General features: G+C 41.5%; 1 protein-coding gene across 1 annotated transcript in view; it reads left to right on the top strand.

Annotated features, from left to right (window-relative positions):
• Positions 1 to 12762, top strand: part of ANO4 (anoctamin 4) — a 121634-nt gene extending 108872 nt beyond the window's left edge. Inside the window, exons 22-27 of the mRNA XM_050901808.1 lie at positions 871 to 1013; positions 2045 to 2197; positions 3901 to 4048; positions 6459 to 6578; positions 9643 to 9748; positions 12571 to 12762. Of these exons, the coding sequence (XP_050757765.1) occupies positions 871 to 1013; positions 2045 to 2197; positions 3901 to 4048; positions 6459 to 6578; positions 9643 to 9748; positions 12571 to 12762 (862 nt within the window). The remainder of the gene's footprint in view (positions 1 to 870; positions 1014 to 2044; positions 2198 to 3900; positions 4049 to 6458; positions 6579 to 9642; positions 9749 to 12570) is intronic.
• The last annotated feature ends 6663 nt before the right edge of the window (positions 12763 to 19425 follow it).

The following is a 19425-nucleotide window of genomic DNA, read 5'->3' as shown; positions in this document are numbered from 1 at the left end:
CATCACCTTCTATCTTGCTGAGACGAAGGGGCCAACCACAACTTCAGAGAAAATCTGTCATGGTTTTTTTTTTCCTCTCTAGACTAACTGTAACTCATGTCCTTTGTTGACTAAACCAGTGCAACTCCGGGACCTGGAGAGGCAAAGGTGGTTATTTCAGACATGAGCACTCATTCCTCTTCTGGTTCAGTGCCTCCGATGGTGCCCCTACACATGTGTTTCTTCAGGAACAATGTCTTCCCCCTGAAGTCCAGTACAGCTGCCCCATTTCTTGAGATGGAGATAGCTCTCATGTCAGCCATCCACCTCTCGGCCACCGCGTGTTGTCAGTAGTCCACACACTTCTTTCTGCCTTTTGTTCCTCTGAATGTTTGACTGCAGACACCATTCACGGTTGCTTTTTCCCTTCCAGGATTGCTCGGGGACTGTTACCCTGCACGCTGTAGAGCTGTGTAGAGATGCCGGCTTGCATGCAGGAAGGGATCAAGCAGCATTAGCACTCTATTTACTGATTTCTCAATTAGAGCTCAACTATCTCCACACAGCATTGCATTCTGCCATATAAACAAACCCTGAAGTGATTTGCCATTCTGTGTAGAGAAAAAGAAGGTAAATAAATAATGAAAAGATGTCAAAATCCCTCCACCATTTTAACAACATGTAGGCCTGGATTACAGCCCATCAGCCGTATCTGTTTTCATACCTGTTATGCCGTGTCATCAGCCACATGTATTACTAACGCTCTGTTTTCCTGTGCATTGGGAAATTAATTTTGCAAGGTTTGTTGTGCACACTTAGGCTTTTCCAATTTTGTGATAAAGAGCCACTAATATTATTTACCTTGTTTCTTTAATTTATTTGAAAATGTAGGCTAATTCAAAACTGGTGGACCAGGAGAAAACTACGACAAGAGTATGGCACACAGAGAAAAACAAGCTTCCCACAGTGGGAAAAGGACTACAATCTGCAACCTATGAATGCTTATGGACTCTTTGATGAATACCTGGAAATGAGTATGGCACTGACCTTTGTTCTCTCTCTTTCACTAGATTTTAATGTTGTTGCTTTTTTGTTGACGTGGGCTAGTGTATTCTTTTAACTATTGCTGTATGAAGCTAAAGAGGCTACAGAATGGTTTTCATTCTCACAGGTCAGGTGAGGAATGGGTGTGAGTTTGTAAGAAAGAACCAAACCAAACCAATGTAGCTAACCACACTGCTACTGGTTTGCTAACCTCACATCTATGAAACACTTCTCATTCTGGCTTTGTGTGGGGAAAGTCGTTTTCCAAACCAGAGCCCACCTCTTCACCTGCATACATTTCTGAAGAACTTAGCTGTCATTTACTAAAGGAAGTTCCCTTGGGTTTTTATTTTTACGCTGTGTGGTACAGATCTGCATTCTTGTTTATGTTTGAAATTCATCATTATTTACTACCTCACATTTACAAAGTAGCTTGCTGCCAAAAGGCATTGCTCTGTCCAGAGGAGAGGGGAGGATAACTGCTCAAAGAAATGTTAAAGAACAAGAACTTTCGCCCTGTGTGACTGAACTGCGTATGGCATGATTGTTTTTTTCTTTTCTCCCTCACACAATTCTTTTCAAATTAATGGAAAATGTGGCAGTCTGAGAACCTGCCTCTAGAGACTTACACAAAGTTTCAAACTGCTGCCCATCTGTACTATAAAAAGGAATGTATTCAGCCCTAATCTTTGCAGGTATTGAGAGATCCTAGTTGATGCTGGAGTAAAAATGTCCCTTTCTAAAAGCACAGCTTGTCCACCTCCAAATTTCGCTCCAAATTACAAAATCTAGAAGTTGCTGTCCATCCCAGGGACAGATGTGCATTTGTTTTTGTCATCCTTGCTCTGAACTTTTGGCAAGGAATTGCTGTACAAGTGTGGCTAGACTATTGTATGGTACGGCATAATAAGAAATGTTTGTATATTTATACATAATGTTTGTATGCATATATTATTTGGTATCTTAGACCTTGGGATTAGATCTTAACAGTTATACTGTGATCTTTCCTTTTTTTTCCTAGTTCTTCAGTTTGGGTTCACAACCATTTTTGTGGCAGCTTTTCCACTGGCACCGCTTCTGGCCTTACTTAACAATATTATTGAAATTCGGCTTGATGCATACAAATTTGTTACCCAGTGGAGAAGACCTTTAGCTTCAAGAGCCAAAGATATAGGTGAGCTCTTTGTATGTGTGTTTGTTATGTTTGTGTGTTATTTTTAAGGCAAAGCATTGACCACTTCAAGTAAGAGCAGATTAAGGTATTTTCAGTCATCTTCCCTATTAAAAACACACAGTTTGATTGTTCCAAAAATCTTCAAGTATCTAATGACAATCTACTTACACAATTAATAGTCTGTATTGGAAAATGTCTTTTAATGACTTTCTGGGTGACTTAACAGCCAGGATGTTTTAATGAAGTGATCAGTGTTCTCTGCAGGTTTTTCCTTCTGGCAGACACACTGCGTGAACACATGCCGCTGCTCAGTTTGAATATAATAACCAGACAGAGCAGCTGAAACATGAAAGTCAAGCTAAAACGGCCACCATCCTGTAAGGGACCTGTGTGTTTTATATTTACCTAGCCAAAACCAAGCTCCTCTGTCACTCAGGGGCTATGCCCACTAGGTCCCTGATGGGTCAGACAGGGTGGGTCTAGATCTCAAGGGATGACTTGCTCTCAGTGAGGCACACCTACATTGCTAAACACAGGGTTCACATAACTTTGAGGCCACCCAGCCACACAGTACTGCAAGGGCTCTCTGAACATATTTTGACTATAAATCTCTTCTGTCCTTGCAGTGTGCAAAAGCAGAACACCTTTAGGAAGGACTCTGTAAAACAAAGTCATCTGCCCAATGCTGAATCCCTGGTGTCTTTGGAGGGGTAAATAGGATTCCTTGCTGCCCATCTGCATTGCAAAAACCAGTAGCCCACACCATGAAATAGCAGAAGCCAGGCTTTGCGCTCTCAGAATGGTCTACCATGTACTTAAAGTCTGTGTCTGAGTAAAGCTTTGTATGTGAACAGTGTGGATCTATGAGTTCACGTACAAGCCTGGACATCAGCCAGTACACAGCATACACTGCAGACAGAATTCCTGAAAAAACAGTTATATAAGTTAAATAATAAAAGCACAGAAAAATAGATTTTTTTTTTTTTCCAGGCCAATTCAGGTGTGATTTCTCAAAATAAGTTGCATTCGCTCTCTAATCAGCAAAGTTTTCAGGGACAGCTTGATGCCTCATTAAAATCGAGTATGTCTAACCTTCCTTTGGTGTGGTTCTCAGTGGTGGTCCTCATGACCAGAGTTACTGTGTGCCTGTATCACAAGATCTGTCAGACGGTTGAGGATGGGCCAAAAAGCCCAGATGATGCCTAGGGGCTGTGGGCCATTGTATAGCATTAGCATGCCATGAAGATTTTGATCCTGAAGGGTACATGCTGACCAGCTGTGTACGAGTTACACACAAGGCCCCTGTGACAGGCAGATCATGGATTGCATATATTCATGGCTGCCCTGGCAGACCCTCCTCAAAGGCTGGATAGCCATCATCATAAGCAGGCAGGCTTACAGCTTTTCTTAAAACTGCCCACATGGTTATGTGGCTCCGTGGAGCCAAGGCCTCCATGAGCATTTTTGCGGCTTCCTTGAGATTATTTGCAGGATAAACAAAATTCCCACCCAGTGGGAACAGAAATCTGGTCCACTGAGGTCCTGCTGTTCAATAAGAAAAATTATTTTTACTCAGCGACTCTCAGATAGAAACTACATAAAAAGACCTTGGGTGGTAGGGACAACTGCTTCAGAGCACGCAGTATCTCAGGCACTTTGGTTCTTGTTTTTCCTAGAGCTAACATACTCTCCTTGTTGAACAGGAATCTGGTATGGGATCCTGGAAGGCATTGGAATACTTTCTGTTATCACAAATGCATTTGTTATAGCTGTGACATCAGATTTCATCCCTCGCCTTGTTTATGCTTACAAATATGGACCTTGTGCTGGCCAAGGAGAAGCTGGACAAAAGTAAGCTTTTCTTTGGGAAAACAGATGCGCATGAAAATCACTTACTACTTGAATAGATACAGCAGTACTGTCTGTGTATGTTCTGATTCCACTAACCCAAATTTATTGTTTGTGCTTAGGTAACAAATATCAGCAATAGATATTGATGCTTTGCATATTCATAGAATGGATTGCTGAGTGACTATAATTCATGACGTCAATTCAAAGAAAACATGGCAGAACTGTTACAGAGATTTGGTGTGTGTAACAGTATGCTGCAAAGCTGCACTTCCCAGTTGGTGTACATGCACATAACCCTCTTTTCACTCTGAAGCAATGCTGATATTTATCAGTTACGGATTTAATGAGCATTTTAAACTTATTCACTAGGCTTTTTTTCCTGATGTAGTATTCAGCATGTATTGCTCAAAAAAAGTAGTGTCTAACAAGAGGAAGCAATTCCCAGCTAATAAATCAAGATATACTTACAGAGCAAAGTAATTTATTTTTCTTCTAAAACTAGAGTCCTTAGATTAAATCTTTCAGGAGACATTTGTGAACTGAATCCCTGCTGCCTAAGTGAATTTTCTTTCAGTGTTGCTAAACACTGAGATTATATTAGTGTGTGCACACTACCAGCAATTACGAGTATAGCTGCTACATGGCAACTTGTAAAATCTAGGCTGTTGGACTAGGGGAAGGTCATTGAATCCAGCTGAACACAAATAGACACAGTTTGCAAATGATCTCCTAGCAGCTCCATTACCAAGGACCCCACTGTTCAAAGAAACCCAAGCTAAACAGTAGACAGTGACAGAGAGCTTACATTCTGCTATTAGACATATGGCAGATAGACTGATTTTTATTCCCTGCTACAGAAAGTGAGTTCTTCTGTTGCTGCTTTTTTGCTGTCTTTTGGTTGTCAATACTGTTTAATCATACTGATGGAAGAAGGGCAGCTGGTGTCGCAGCTCCTGATTAGCAGTGCCGCTAACTTGCTGTCCTGCAAGGAGTTTGGCATTTTAGTCGGTGCCAGGGGAAATGCTCCATTTATTTTCATGAAGAGTTAAAGTCCCTTCACGGATAAAGTGTTTGGTCTGGTGCCAGTCGTTCCTGAGCATGTGCCTCTGCTTGTGCCATTATGAAGATCCATAGGACATTGAGGCACTGTCAGCAACTTTCCTTGCTACTGATTTTCTCAGGACCACTGTGCATGAAAAAACAACACCTTTAGAAATTTTATTTTTATGAAGACTCAAATATGACTTACTGGCTTTGAAACTGGTTCTGCATAGGGGAAGTAGCTTGGCTCACAGAGGAAGCTCTTATCATCTTTTCACAAACCGCTTATACAGTGTTTTCACACCTCTGCTGCTTTTCTGAGTGAATTTCTAGATGAAACCATCAGATAGTAATCCTTTGAAGGAGCCAACCTGGATAAAAACTATTTATGTCAGCATTCTGGATATTGTTATTAATAAGTACTGTTACAAAAGCAGGAAGCTATTAAAAAATCCACAGGAATATTGAATTTTCTCAAATTAAGGAGTCAAGAACATCTGCTAGAGGTGCTTTTTTCTTTCAAAAAACATCTGTAGGTATTAGATCCATATGACACCCAGTGATACTAGAAAAATACTGTAATGAAATTAAGTTCCAAATCCAATCAGTATGGAGATTTTGAGACAAAGCCAGATGGTGTTTAAATGTAATTTCTCAAAGACTGTAAAATCCATAGTTTAAAAAGAACCCCAACCCTTACTGTGCATTATATTCTGCTCCAAGCTGAGCAGTGTGCCTAGACTTACCTGTGCTTAGGCAGTGCAGAATGAACAGCACAATACGCTTGCCATATCTCTCCTCAGCTGTATTAACACCAGACTTGAGCCTTCTAGTGACTCCCACAGCCCTTCGTCAGGCGACGTACATTCTCCAACACAGTGTTCTGCAGACTCTGCCTGACCCTTCCAGTGCTCAGCCACCATGGGATCTTTTAGTACCAAGTTCCTCTGATTAACTGGACGTTTTGTAAAAAGTTGTTTTAAGTGTATTGTCTTTCCATCTGATTTAATGTCCTTTTGTGCTAGTACCATGAGGGTAGCAGTGGGAATATTCTGATTATCTTCCTCGTGCTACTCATTATTTTCTCTACCTCTATGGTGTCACCTTTTAGGTGACTTTTCTTTTCAAAAGTAACCAGTCCCAGTCTTCACCATTTCTTCTCCCATAGAAATCCACCATTGCTTCACTTTTATTGTCCATCTGACCTACTTGAGCATTTCTTTTATACTGCCTCAACATCCCTTTCAAACATTAATAAGCATCACAGTTATACTGTGGATTTCATGAAACCCAGAGAACATCCTTCTAGGTACAACAGTTAATGGAAGAACCTTGCTGTGTCCTGACTACAGGATTTTTTCCCCTCTAGGTGTATGGTTGGCTATGTTAATGCCAGTTTATCAGTATTTCTGGTGTCTGACTTTGAAAACCGTTCAGAGCCAACATCAAATGGAAGTGAATTCTCTGGTTCACCGTTAAAATATTGCAGGTAAGTATCTGATCAAAATACCTCTCTGCTTTAAGACATTGCAAGGGAGAAGCATCATGATAAATTTGGGGTTGGAACTAATTTTCAGAACTTAAAAAACAGTAATGGAAAGAATTAACTGCGCTATTCAGGGACATGCTCATGGTACTGCTTGGCTCTTACCTGCATGATTCCTTCCTTAGATACAGGACAAGCCGAAAAGTGGATATCTGGCAGGTGTTCCTAATGCAGGATTTCTATGGTGTCATGGCTTGAATCAGACAGAACCATCATGGAGAAATATGGTATCAAAGGGCCAATAGTAGGTGACTGACTACTTAGGTACCAATGAGATGAAACTGTAATCAGATTGTATCATAGCACATGCACAAGGAAGTCAAGGTTGCACAGAAGTGACCACACTGAGTTATTTCACAGGTCTGCCAGGCATAAACAGGGTCTGTCCTAAGCTACCTTTACGAAACCTCAAATCCAGCACTTCCTAATTGTTGAATGGTTAATATGTTTCTGTCATTGCTTACAGGTGTAATTATTAGTAATAATCATATACTTGTGGTTCAAATCAAAATAAAATGAGCAGTTAATTATCTGTATGTCCTCAGCCAACAGATTGGAGAAATAGCAGTCTGAGACTAGTCTGTAACGACAGATTTGCACCTGATTGATTTTAATGGTCCAAAGAATCAAGGATCTACATAAAGGTCTTAAATGGGGTCTCAACCAAAAATACCAAACAACAAATACACCTACCATTTTTTTATTGCAACATTGGTTTGCAAGCATGAGTCCTGGTAGCTGCAGATACACTTAGTCCCAGTATTTTTCACTGTGAAGAATTAAAATATCCTTTCATGAGTGTCTAAAGAACAAAAGATACTCTGGGATACAGCAAAAGTCAGTGATACTTTGTGATATTATGACATTTTTGTTAATAATAAGAAGTTTGAGTGGTATAGCATAATGAACTGGCGGGGGTGGCATTAATGCTTTTGTTTAACTAACTGATATTTAAGACTGTTGCAACTTATTTGGCAGAAAGAACATCCCAATGTTGAATCCATAGATGACATTTTCTGTGGAGCAGAACCACTTTGAGAATACTCCATTCCACATGTTTGCCATAGCATCTTTTAATAACGTTTTGTAATTCTGATCATTCTCTTCCTCTTTAATTCCTTTCTTCCCCAACTTCAAGCATGAGGTTGCTGCTACTTAAAGCCGATGGTAGAAATCCCATCAATGAAAAAAGTTGTCCCCTCAATATCCCATAAACAGAACGCTATTAAAATTGGGGCCATAAATCTCCAGAAGATAAATCTGTTCTTTTGGGGGACACTGAATTGTTATGTATATCTACCCTTGAAAGAAAATGAACATCTTTCTTTAGCTGAGTTTATCAGCTACTTAACCCACCTGAATTCTGCTACAACATCAGTCATTTTAATTGCACTTCAAGCCACATATTGATAGTGAGGTAAGGAAATATTATGTTCTACTGTGCAATAGTGTAGGCATTTTTCCAGGAAGGCGGTCTGTCTGAACAAAAAACAGTGGCCATATTCAGTTAACTTCTGTTCATCTGGAACCCAGATGGTGCCACGCTATTCTGGTTCTTTATAAAAGGTTTCCCCATTTCTTCATGTGTAGTGCTTGGTTCCTAGCAAGTACAAAAAGGAGACCTACTCTACTGACTCGGGACTTGGTCCAGGGACTTCTGTTTTCAGGATGCTTAAGATACTGTAAAACATCCTAGACTATGAAGTCAGAATGCTGCTTGCAGAAGGGAAGATCATCTCAGTTTTAAGAACTTGCACTGGAGATACTGCAATTTAAGAGAGGTTTTGTTGCTGACTAAGATGTCAAGACACAGTTTATTTCATTTTGTGTAGCACCTCCTGCAATCTAAGAAGGTGAACCTTCAGGGAGAAATACAGATTATCATAGAGATGAAATAACTGTTCATTTCTTTTACTCATCTGAGTTTTCTTTAGTTTCTTAAAACTAACTTAGAGATCAAGCTTAAGTGTATTATTTACTATGGTGTTTTCAATATTTTTTATAATGGGTTTTCTGTCCCGTCTAGGAAACAGATTAAGGAGAAAACAATTTTTACATTACTTTTAAATTAAGTTTCTGCAATAGTATTTTGGAATTAACGTACTGCTAGTAGAAATGGACTCCAGAATGTGTGACTTAAACAGATTCACGATTTGTTAATGTAATTTTGGAGTCTTCTTGGATCCAGCTTTCCCAATAGATATCTCTAGTTACGTTATTGAGACCTAAAGTCTTTAAAGAAACATTCTGTGAGACAAGACACTAGATCCCTTTTTACACAGCCCTTGCCCTGTTGGTATATCAAGAGGTGCAGTTCTGGCTCCACTAAAGTCAGGATGAGTCATGCTTTACACCAGGGATGGCCAACTAATTGACCAAGGGCCAGATGGAGCCCATGAGGCAGTTTTATATGGATTCTGGGAGGGCTGTCAGGCTGAAAAAATTGGGGACATTTATGGTTTTAAAATGAACTTGTAGTGGGAACAAAGTGGCCCTCAAAACAGCAGAGCATCCCACCCTGCTCCATGTTCTGAGGAGGTGCCTGCAAGGCACACGCTGCACTGCCAAGGGAGATGCTGTAGGGTCAAACTGCTGGTGCTGAGCACCCAACATCCTCTGTATTTGCTTCAGCAGTTTCGCTTCATACAGGCACTGGCCTGGTCCTTTGCACTGAATTTCCATTAATAGCTGGAGCGCAAAGTGCATTCCTGGAATGCATCTTACCATTAGGTTTCATCTGAAAGTCAACCCATTTGGGTGAACCAAAGCGTGGCAAGTGGAGGTGATCAGGACACTTGCTTCAGAAGCGTGCACCTGATCTGAAATAAAACACTAGTGTAGGCCCAGCCTAAGAAGCAAGCAGTGTTGTGACAACTTGTGCAGTCTGAACTGAGATCATTTTAGTTCAGCAAATGCAATGATCAAGAGCAGCTGGGTTTTAGTTTTGCCTTCCTCCCAGGCAGCGGGGCAGGAGGTTGCTAACCACCGTACTCTGCTTGTCTTTCAGGTACAGGGACTACCGAGACCCTCCTCACTCCCCAGTGCCCTATGGTTACACACTGCAGTTCTGGCATGTCTTAGCAGCGCGGTTGGCTTTCATTATTGTATTTGAGGTCAGTGACCATTCAGGTGGCAAAACAAAAACAACAAAATGAAACAAATCTCCCTTTGAAGTTTTTTCATTGGGCTGATCATGATGGCAGCTGTTGAGCTTTTTGTGTTAGTTTCTGCTATTTATATTGTGCTTTGTATTCTCAGATCTGTTTTCTGAACAGTCACAGGTATTTAGGTTCTAACAAAAAGGGGAATGCAGCACTTCTTTGAGAACTATAACAGTGACTTGCAAAGAGGGGAAATAAATGAAGCTTTTATTTACTTTCTGAGGTCTGGCATTCATAACCTGTCTAGGCTGGGAAGCCGTATGCTGACTAGTGTGTGAGGAAGGGGTGAAGGAACATGAGAAGAAAAGGTGAAATCTGAACAACTGAAAAATGAAGGTAGTTTAAGTTACAGTATTTACACATCCAGCTTTTATCTCTATTTTTTAAATACCATTCATTTCCCCAGAATGATTAGCATCACAAAGATGATGACGATGAAAAGGATTCAATACCTTTGCCAAATGTTCATAATATTAGTACTTACTATCAGTATCTCAGAAATCTTTAAGATAAGCCAGAGAAGATAATACCGACCTCACATGACTGGTATTCCCATGCTGATTTTGAAAAAGAGAGACAGGAGGGTAGATAAATAGGATGAGATCATTTACAAAACAAAATGCTGCTCTTAAGGCCTGAATTTCAGGTGCCTGAATATCCCTGCCAGAAACCAGGGGCTCAGCATCTTTCCAGCACAAGGAGTTTGAAATGCCTTTTACACTGTGAAGAAGCCAAACAGGGAACAAACGATTTTTAAAAACTCTTTACTCAATCCTCTGCTCTGAAATCATAGCAACAGGGCATCCAACACAGGTATGGAAGCTGTAATCACCATAAATTATTGGCATAATGTTCATGAGCACATACTGCATTTCTGACTCGCATTACTGTGTGAATTCATTCTGAACTGAGCTTCTGAAGCACCTCTTTGGATCACAGAACAGAAGCATTTGAATTAGAGGAGAGGTGAAGGGGAAACATTTGCTAGATTATTTCTTGCATAGGGATGTCTTGGTGGCTCAGCAGAAGTCCGAGGTCTGCAGTGGATTCCCCCTGATGGTCATTTTCAGCCCCTCCCAGATGAAGGGGGGATATGGCACTGCAGGTTGGGCTCTCTCCTTCCTCTACACTGGGCTAACTCATAAGAGGTTGGTCCTAAGGAGATCAGCTCTTCCATCATCTCTGCCACACTCAGGGAAACATTAAGGGAAAGAAAGAAAGAAAGATTTGATAGAGGCCTGCTGGGCTTGATCTCTTCTTTGTTTCTTGAGCTGTTGGTACTGAGAGCCAGGTTATCTGTCTCCAAAAAGGACTACAAGAATGGCCTTGGCAGGTCAGCCTAAGCAGTTTTAAGATTGAAGAGAGCCTGGCTTCTTGATACACACTTGGCATAAAGGCAGGACAGCATAAGGGCAAAGATAACTGAGGCAAGAAAAATCAGGCCTGCTCAAGCCTCAGTGCCCAGCCAAATTTGCAACCTGCTGTGGAATAGCTTTTTCTGTCTGCCCAATACTTGCACAAGAGATTTGGCTTTGCTTTGCCCCAACCAAAGCCATAGGCTGGCTCATAGCTGTCTCCCTCAACATGGGCCACTCTGTTTATTGGTACTGCAAACTGTTTCCTTAACTATATCTGTGAAATCAAAAAGGTAATTGTAGCAGAAACCATGACTGTCTTCCTCTGTGGAAAACACTAATGGGTGTATTGTGATTGCTACAGCAATTACAGTAAAAGATTGCGCTAAGAGATACATGATTCAAGGTAGGTTTTTTCGTAAATTAAGTAACTACCTAAGCTCAGACACCTTTTTGGCACTGTGGGTGTGGTTATTTTTGCTATCTTGACCTCCCTCAAAAACAAACAAAAGTATTTCCTGTCACTGCAAAAGGAATTATTTGTCCAGGCTAAACTGACAGAATAAACTTTTTTTTTCCTTTTTTAGGTTTGGCAAAAAAACAGCAATTAAAGTATTGCGGGTTTATTTCTCATGAGGAAGAATACATGGGAAAACATGTTACATTCTCTTTTCAGTGGCTTTCAAAGGAAAAGTTCTGCTTGGAGAAGAAGACATACCTTTGTTTCTCCAATCTAGAATGAGTGTCCTTTCTGAGATGGAGGATTTTTCTGTTCCTCTGCTCCTCCTCTCAAGTGGAGTGAGTAAATCTCCAAGCAGCATCTTTGATCGAACAAAAAAGGACACTCAAGCAACCCTCCCCCATCACACTCAAGCTTTGCTGTGGCATGCCTAAAACATGAGGGTCAAAGGATCAGTTACCTTGTATTTAATTGTGATGCTTAGTAAATAGGAATATGTTTTTGGATGAGAGACACAGTATAAGAAAAAATGTTTTGTTTTGCATATGTAATTCATCGGTTCCAATACCGATGCAAGGGTTTTCTGGCAACAGGGAAGTATTATATCATTTGATCCTCCTCTTCCTGTACAGCAGTCCACTAATACCAGGCCCTGCCTGAACAACCTTACAGCAAATCATGACCTCAGGGGTTTGAAGACACAGGTCATACAACAGTTTTGAGGCCTTATTTGAACCTAGCTGCTCATAACCTTTGCTGCGATCCATACTCCATGACTTTGGCTGGAGTTTTTGTGGGGAAAAACTTCATGGCTTGGTTTCTTCAAATTTAGTAATGGATTTAGTTATAACACAGCATCTTTTTGTGAATTGGAAGGAGAGGGTTTTCAGAAGATATGGGAAGTACTTGTTTTCTTCTTCCTAAGATTTTAATTTTTCATCCCTTTTTTGTTTTTACAGCACCTTGTCTTTTGCATAAAGCACCTGATTTCCTACTTAATCCCAGATCTCCCAAAAGATCTGAGAGATCGGATGAGGAGAGAAAAGTACCTGATTCAGGAAATGATGTATGAAGCTGAACTAGAACGTCTGCAGAAGGAGCGGAAGGAAAGGAAGAAGAACGGAAAATCTTATCACAATGAGTGGCCATGATGTGGTGAGGAGGAAACTGCTTAAAAGAAGATAGGAATTCTGTTTATAAAAATTTCCTGGTTTTCTACAGTGGAGAGTGCACTGAAAGGAATAGTCAGTCAATGTTGTGTGCACTTAGCGCATGTGCGCCCATGTTTAATAGGGTGCATATTGTCATAAGCCGTTCGAAATCAGAGGTCTTGCAAGGCTTAGTTTTCTCCAGAGCTAGTGTCAGCATGAGCAGATCAGACCAATGCTTAAGTCTCTGCACTCTTTCCAGGAAGCTCCCAGGCCCTGACTTACATTCAAGGCCCTGAACTTCAAAGCAGTTCTATATCTTCCAGTGCTTCACAGAACTCAGTGATCTCATGACCAAGTTGCTAGTTCATAACCAGTGACTGCGCATTGGCAACATGGCAGTACTTGTCCATGTGTGTGGCCACCACCTGCAGCACATGCATGGCAACATTGCCCTCTTCCACAGTGGACTAAGCTGTGTTAGCTTGCATTTACCATGAGTTACAGTTACATATGTGGACCATTTCCATTACTCCAACAATACTGAAGTATTTCTTAGAAGGAGATGCTTGATCATGAGTCTAATCAACTGGTCTAACAATGCTGAAAAATTTAGGTGTGCAGAAGTGCTGGCAGACAAGCATCTAAATGTGGCCAGAGGTATCTAACTGTAGGGTCATTTATTTGGAAACAATACTGTGAAAAGTTGGTAATATGTTTTAAAGATTTGAAAGTGCCTTTTCAGCTGTAGGCCTGTCTGGTCTCTGAAGGAAACAAATCAGGCTAGAGCATCTTGCCCAGAACTGCCTGTGTATTTGTATTGCAAGATCACATTAAGGCCTCGTCAGGAATTAGGGTGTATGATACACATAACAGAAGACAGACTGTGTCTTAAAGACCTATCTGCATAAGTAAAACAAAAAAACCAACAGATGAACAAGGTCAGCAGAGCAAAAGAACACAGTCATCCAGAATCTTCACATTTGTAACATTTTCTTTATTCATCCTTCCATTATCTATGAAGGGGTGGAGGGGAAAAATAAAACAACACACTGTAGTATGAAATAGCTTGAAATCCTTCATGCAGAGCAATTCTACACAGGCTGCAGAATTAGATTTGGGCAAAATGGGCCACTGTCTATATCCTTTTGCAAATTCTTTAGCATTAAGAAATTAAAAATTTCCCAGATCATTAACTCAAAAGAGTGGAATTGTAGGTCTGAAGACTGCAGAAGCGTTGGATGGAGCAACATGAATCAAAATGCTGAGTGTTGTGAAAGCTCTACCACCTCCTGCCTCAAAGCGATAACACTGCAATTCTTGCAGAACATGCAGTGGCATAATCAGCCACAACACGAAGAAGGAAGCTCAAAAGCCAAGACTGTAAGAAGCCAAGTGGAAGCAAGCCTATGTCCTGGTGAGGATACAGCTAGATACAAAATACTGGAGCTGATCCATTTGCTTAGCCCTTTTCCAAATAACTGGAGCTCCATAAAAATTATAGTTTTCTCAGAAATCTTAAGGAATTATGACCGTGTTAGGTTGAAGATATTTAAGAGGGAGGAAAATTCAGCAAGTTGTCTACAAGTTCTCCTGGAAATCATTCACTAGAAGGGCTAGAATTTGCCCTTCTAGACAGACCACACAATGCAAGACCCTATGGATGGATGCCTCAAGCTCCACAAGACATCAGGACCACTTGCACCAAGACTCCATATTGCCAAACTAGATCTATTAACTTCTTTCCACTGCAAGGGAGAACTGTGCTATTTCCGTGCAGGGGGAAGGATTTAATGAAAGGTAATATGGCTTGAGGAAGGAGAAGGGTGGAAGAAAATGTGCGCACCCTCATCTCTGTAGCCACTGCCTGTCTACGCTTTGCTTCCTCGCAGCAAGGAACCTCCTCCAGTAGTGACCCATCATCCTACCTGAAGAGGATAAATGGCACAGCAGCTCCCGTTTATCAGGTGCTCCTGGCCCAAGCCTGAAGATCCCATGAGGCAACATAAGCACTGAAGGAATTTCAGGATTAGTCTGCTCCCTGTTGACTCAGTGCCAAACTGAGTGGGGAACACGACTAGTGGTGTGGGGTGTATTCCTGCCTAATGAGGAAGTGAACTTGTTTATCTTTGCTTCAGCTAACAGCGGCTGTGGACACATCCCATGTGGGCAGTGGAGAAATGGGAGTATTTCTGTCTCTGTAAATAGGGGGTGGGGATTAGGCAATGTCATCCTCCGATACACACATGCCAGATGGGTTAGTGTTTACCATCCACCACGTACGGGTGTGTACTGCACTTGCGGTCTGGGGACTCTCGGGCAGGATTGCTGTGCGAAATCACATTCAGACCAAATTCACATGAGCAATTGGATTAGGTTGCATACCCTCTGTTTAATATCTAAAACAACAGATGACAAGAGCTTAGAAACTGTTTGCTAAGTAGTAAAGTGAGACACGAGTCATGCATAAAATCAGCGTCACCCATATAAGTGTAAACCTTTGCAAACTCCTGCAGTAAGATAGAGCTTTGTCAATGTAGATCTCAATAACTTTTGAGAACTGAACTGAAACCTAGTAGAATATAAACTGACTTCCACTCCAGAGGAACCACCACAATATAATGTGCCAAAACAAATAAAGTGCAGCAGAAATACAATAGATAATAATTGCTTTTGAGACTAGTTTTCAACATAGCTACATTATGATGAATTTTCATGACAATACATTGCTAGAAGTTGTGTACCGTTCTGCTCTAAATGAGAACACGAGCTGGCTGCTTACCAAGCTTGTGCTGAGTATGATGCTGAAAGGGGCTCTGACCTCCTGGGCAGATCCCAAGTACATTTCTGTCGCTTACTGTTGCCCAGTCAACCCACCGAGGTTTCTGTGCTGCTGGTCTGCTGAGCAGATTTCCCTTGAGTCCGTCAGAGCTATATAGCAGAACACTCAGGAAAGATGACCCCTTTTTATTTATTTTGTTAATTAGGAAAATGTAATACAAATAATAGGCTAATAATAATAAATGGAATTTTAATGGTCTCTAAATAGCAAATTTATGCCGTTCCCTTCTTTCTGATCTGATGATGGGTTTTGTTTAAACCTCCAGGTGATGGTCCTATATGTTGTTTACTTATTCCAGCTCCACAAGAGCACTACCTTCAAGGGAATGAGAAAAAATGCAACCTCAATGCATGCCACAGACATTTTACATAGCAAGCAGGACAGCACACATCAAAGGATTTACTGTGAAATCATCTTGCAATCAGCATAGGATTGATCTCCATAGACCACTCTTGACAGCAAGCATGTACTTCATGAGCAGTTACACACCAGTTTTTAAAACCAAGGAGAAAAAACTGTATATTGGGACTGTTTTTCAGCCTGTTTGCTACGTTTTTTGCATTCTGTCCCATGTTGGTTTTACAGATCTTAGAATAAAAAATGTAAATGAACAACCTGGATACTTTGACAAAAGAAAAATCCTAGGTATAGAACATCATCTGCGTTCAAGCCACCAAATACTACAACAGAAACCGTGTTTACAAATCAGTTCTTTTTTATTTTAAATCTTTCTGAGGGGAGTTATGTTCTTTACCATATATATTATATATATATAAAGTATATAGAGAGATTGTTTATTTGTAAATAGAAAAATCCTATGGAGAAGAATGTCAAGTTTTCACACTTTAAAAAAAAATCATCAACATAAAGCCATGTTTAATGCTTGTATAATGTGATGCAATAAACTTTAAATTATGCATACGAAATATTTGCTGTTTGGCATTCATTAGTTATTTTCTGTTTCCCTGATTTGTTCAGTGATCCGACCAGTCAGGTGGAAGCAAATTTAAATGCAGACCAAAGAGGGCCAAAATCTGTCACTACTTTCTCTCTGTGGATCCTTTGTGCATTCACATAGTCAAATATTGTTCCTGTTGTGTTTTTCGTTCCTTTTTTAATGTTCCTACTTGTTTTGTCTCTTGACCCTTCCAGATGCTGCATGTCATTTGGACAGTGTGGAGTGCTCCCACTCCCATGGAATTAATCAGTTTTGAGCATCCTGTGTTTCTTTGTCGGGTGAGCTTTTAGCTGGGAGAGATGAAGGATCAGGGTGCAGGAGTGTGATGGAGACACCAAGAATTATCTTGCCGCTTTTACACAGACAAGGCCCTGGCTGAGAGTCCAACTAGCAGAGGACAGTATATGATCCCAGAGAAAATGTTATTCAAAATTAATTAATTGCTTTAATTAGTGATGCCAATGAAAACAAGAAGCATATAGAAAAAAGTAAAGCAGAAAGAGTCACTTTGTAGCTCCAAGATATTCTCCCCAGTGAAAACTCATCCTGACGTTGTGATTGTGGACCAATAGATATCACCTGGCCCAAACTTTCACTTCATATCAAAATTAGAGTTAAATGACTGCTCAGTGTTCAAATAGTGTCTTCAAGCAGTAAGTGAAGATAAGTTGGTCATTTACGTGTTTTCTCTGTTTTAAACAACTATGTGAATTCAAAGCACTGCGAAAAAAACTCTGTGGTGCTACATTTTTTAACTATGATAACTGGGAAGATTGGTCTTCACGAACAAAACAGGTAGAAGTCACAGATCATCCAAGACAGTTTAAGGCGGTATCAATTACAGCGCAAACAGTGATCTCAGCACAGAGTGGTGCAATGAAGGCCACGCTGATGCTGTTTAACACAGCAGTGATCAGTCGCCCTCCCGAGAAGCACATTCAGATGGGAGTTCAGCATTTGTGCTGGGAGGACTGTAGCCGTACCAGCAGGCACACAGGTCAAGGGCTTGCTACAGGCTTCTGTTCTTTCTGTCCACAGCTTACTCTGTGCCATAAAGCACAGGTACACAGAGGCACACCAGTCCATTTCAGCACTCTGCAGCAGTGTGGAGATACGGGTACTTACCCTTTTTCAGATCTGTGGGCTGAAAGTACCTGGTAAGTACAAATTATTATATTCCAAGAACTATTCTGTAGCACAAAATGCAGTATCTATTTTTGTGCCATGAAGACAAGGCACAAGGCTGAATGAGCTGCACTTGTCTTCTGAGACTTGAGAAGCATAGCCAGCTCATTCAGTCAGTGGACTAGTTGTCTCAGAGCAACTAGGATAGTCCCAGAACAGAGACCCCTGTCCTGAATCCCAGAAGTCTTTATTCAGGATGCTGTGGTTTGTCTCAGATCTTAGATACAGGGACACAAGACATAACTCATGGGCTCTATCCTGCTTGCTCACAGTCCTTCCACACAGTGGCTTTAGGCACTTCTCTGGTCACAGAGCTGCAGCAGAGGAATGGGAGACAAGGGGCTGGCCCTAAACTCTGCATTGGATCATGCAAACCAGTGCTTCAGGAGGCAAAGGGGAAACCTGCCTCCATCATGTAGTTTTGCACTGGGTTAGCCGATGGAGACGTGCCCCTGGTTGCAACCCGTACAGTGTCTGTCTGGCCTGTACTCCTCTAGTAGAGGTCTGTCCCTTGGAGCCCATTTTTTCTTCCTAATGTTTTCTGATCCTGTCAGTTCATCTTACACAGTAGATCATCAAGTGCCCTCTGTCACAGGGGCACGGAGTAAATTGATTTAGATGCTAAAGGGTCCCAGTCAAGGTAGATAAACTAGCACTGTGTCATATTCCAAGTTACAGCAGCTCAGCACAAAAGCAGCATCACTTTTAGAAAGCATTTAAGACAAGCAGTCAGTTTTTCATTTGATTCTCAAGCATGAGTGCTTTATAAGCTTCACAGCTCGACTTTCCTGCAATGGCTTTTATTTTCCAACTTGATTCTGCTGCTGTGGAGGAGGTTTAAACACCCATGTATTGCCATAGCAAAAAGTCTGCAGTACAAAAACAACACAGTGGGTCAGAGTCTGTTCCCTGCTGTACCAGAAAGCACACAGGAGAAGGAAGCAATGGGGGTTTTCACCCTCCCAAACCGCCAGTACGGTGCATGGTCTGGAGTGGATGTACTTCTGGAGCGGTTCAGCTTCTCTTGGCAGCCCAGACAGAGGATAAGCCATCCCATGCCCCGCAGCCCTGGAGAAGCCTTCACCAAATGACATCCTCTGTGATCCCTTCTCCGTCCTGGGGGATTGCGCAGTGGACTCTGCCTGCCTGCCAAAACACGTGATGTGCTCTTGCCTGATCTGGACCAACCTTGAACGTGAATCCCCAGAGCGACAACAGGGACTGCATGAACACAAATGGCTACATGAGGTTTCAGCTCACAGCTCCGCAGATAACAGCAGTGGAAACTGCAGATGCAGCCTTCCCTCTTGTCCAGTACAGCAAAGAGGGCTGTCTTCTTGCATTAACATAACTGCTGCACTATGCCCAGCCCAGTGCAAGAGCAGTCCTAGGCCAGCAGGCTGGGCATGAAGTAGAAGACTACTGTGGTTCTGCTATGTGGCATTGGATAAAAAGCCCAAATAGCTCATTTCCTTCATGAGGACCAGCACTGTAAGGGCAAGACACGGCAGAAGAGGGAGAGGGGGCGTGAAGGGAAGGATATTACTGACTCTTGCCTCTACCCATCACCAAAGACACTCTTGTAGCTTCCAGCAATGAGCACAGAGGAGGAGATGCAGGTAACCAGGGAACAAGTGACTTAATAAAAACAAACATATACAACAAAACCAGCAAAATAAAT

This window comes from Gymnogyps californianus, chromosome 1, assembly GCF_018139145.2.
Source record: "Gymnogyps californianus isolate 813 chromosome 1, ASM1813914v2, whole genome shotgun sequence".
NCBI lineage: Eukaryota > Metazoa > Chordata > Aves > Accipitriformes > Cathartidae > Gymnogyps > Gymnogyps californianus.
The sequence above is the reverse complement of the archived record's forward strand: the minus strand, read 5'-3'. Positions and strand labels throughout refer to the sequence as shown.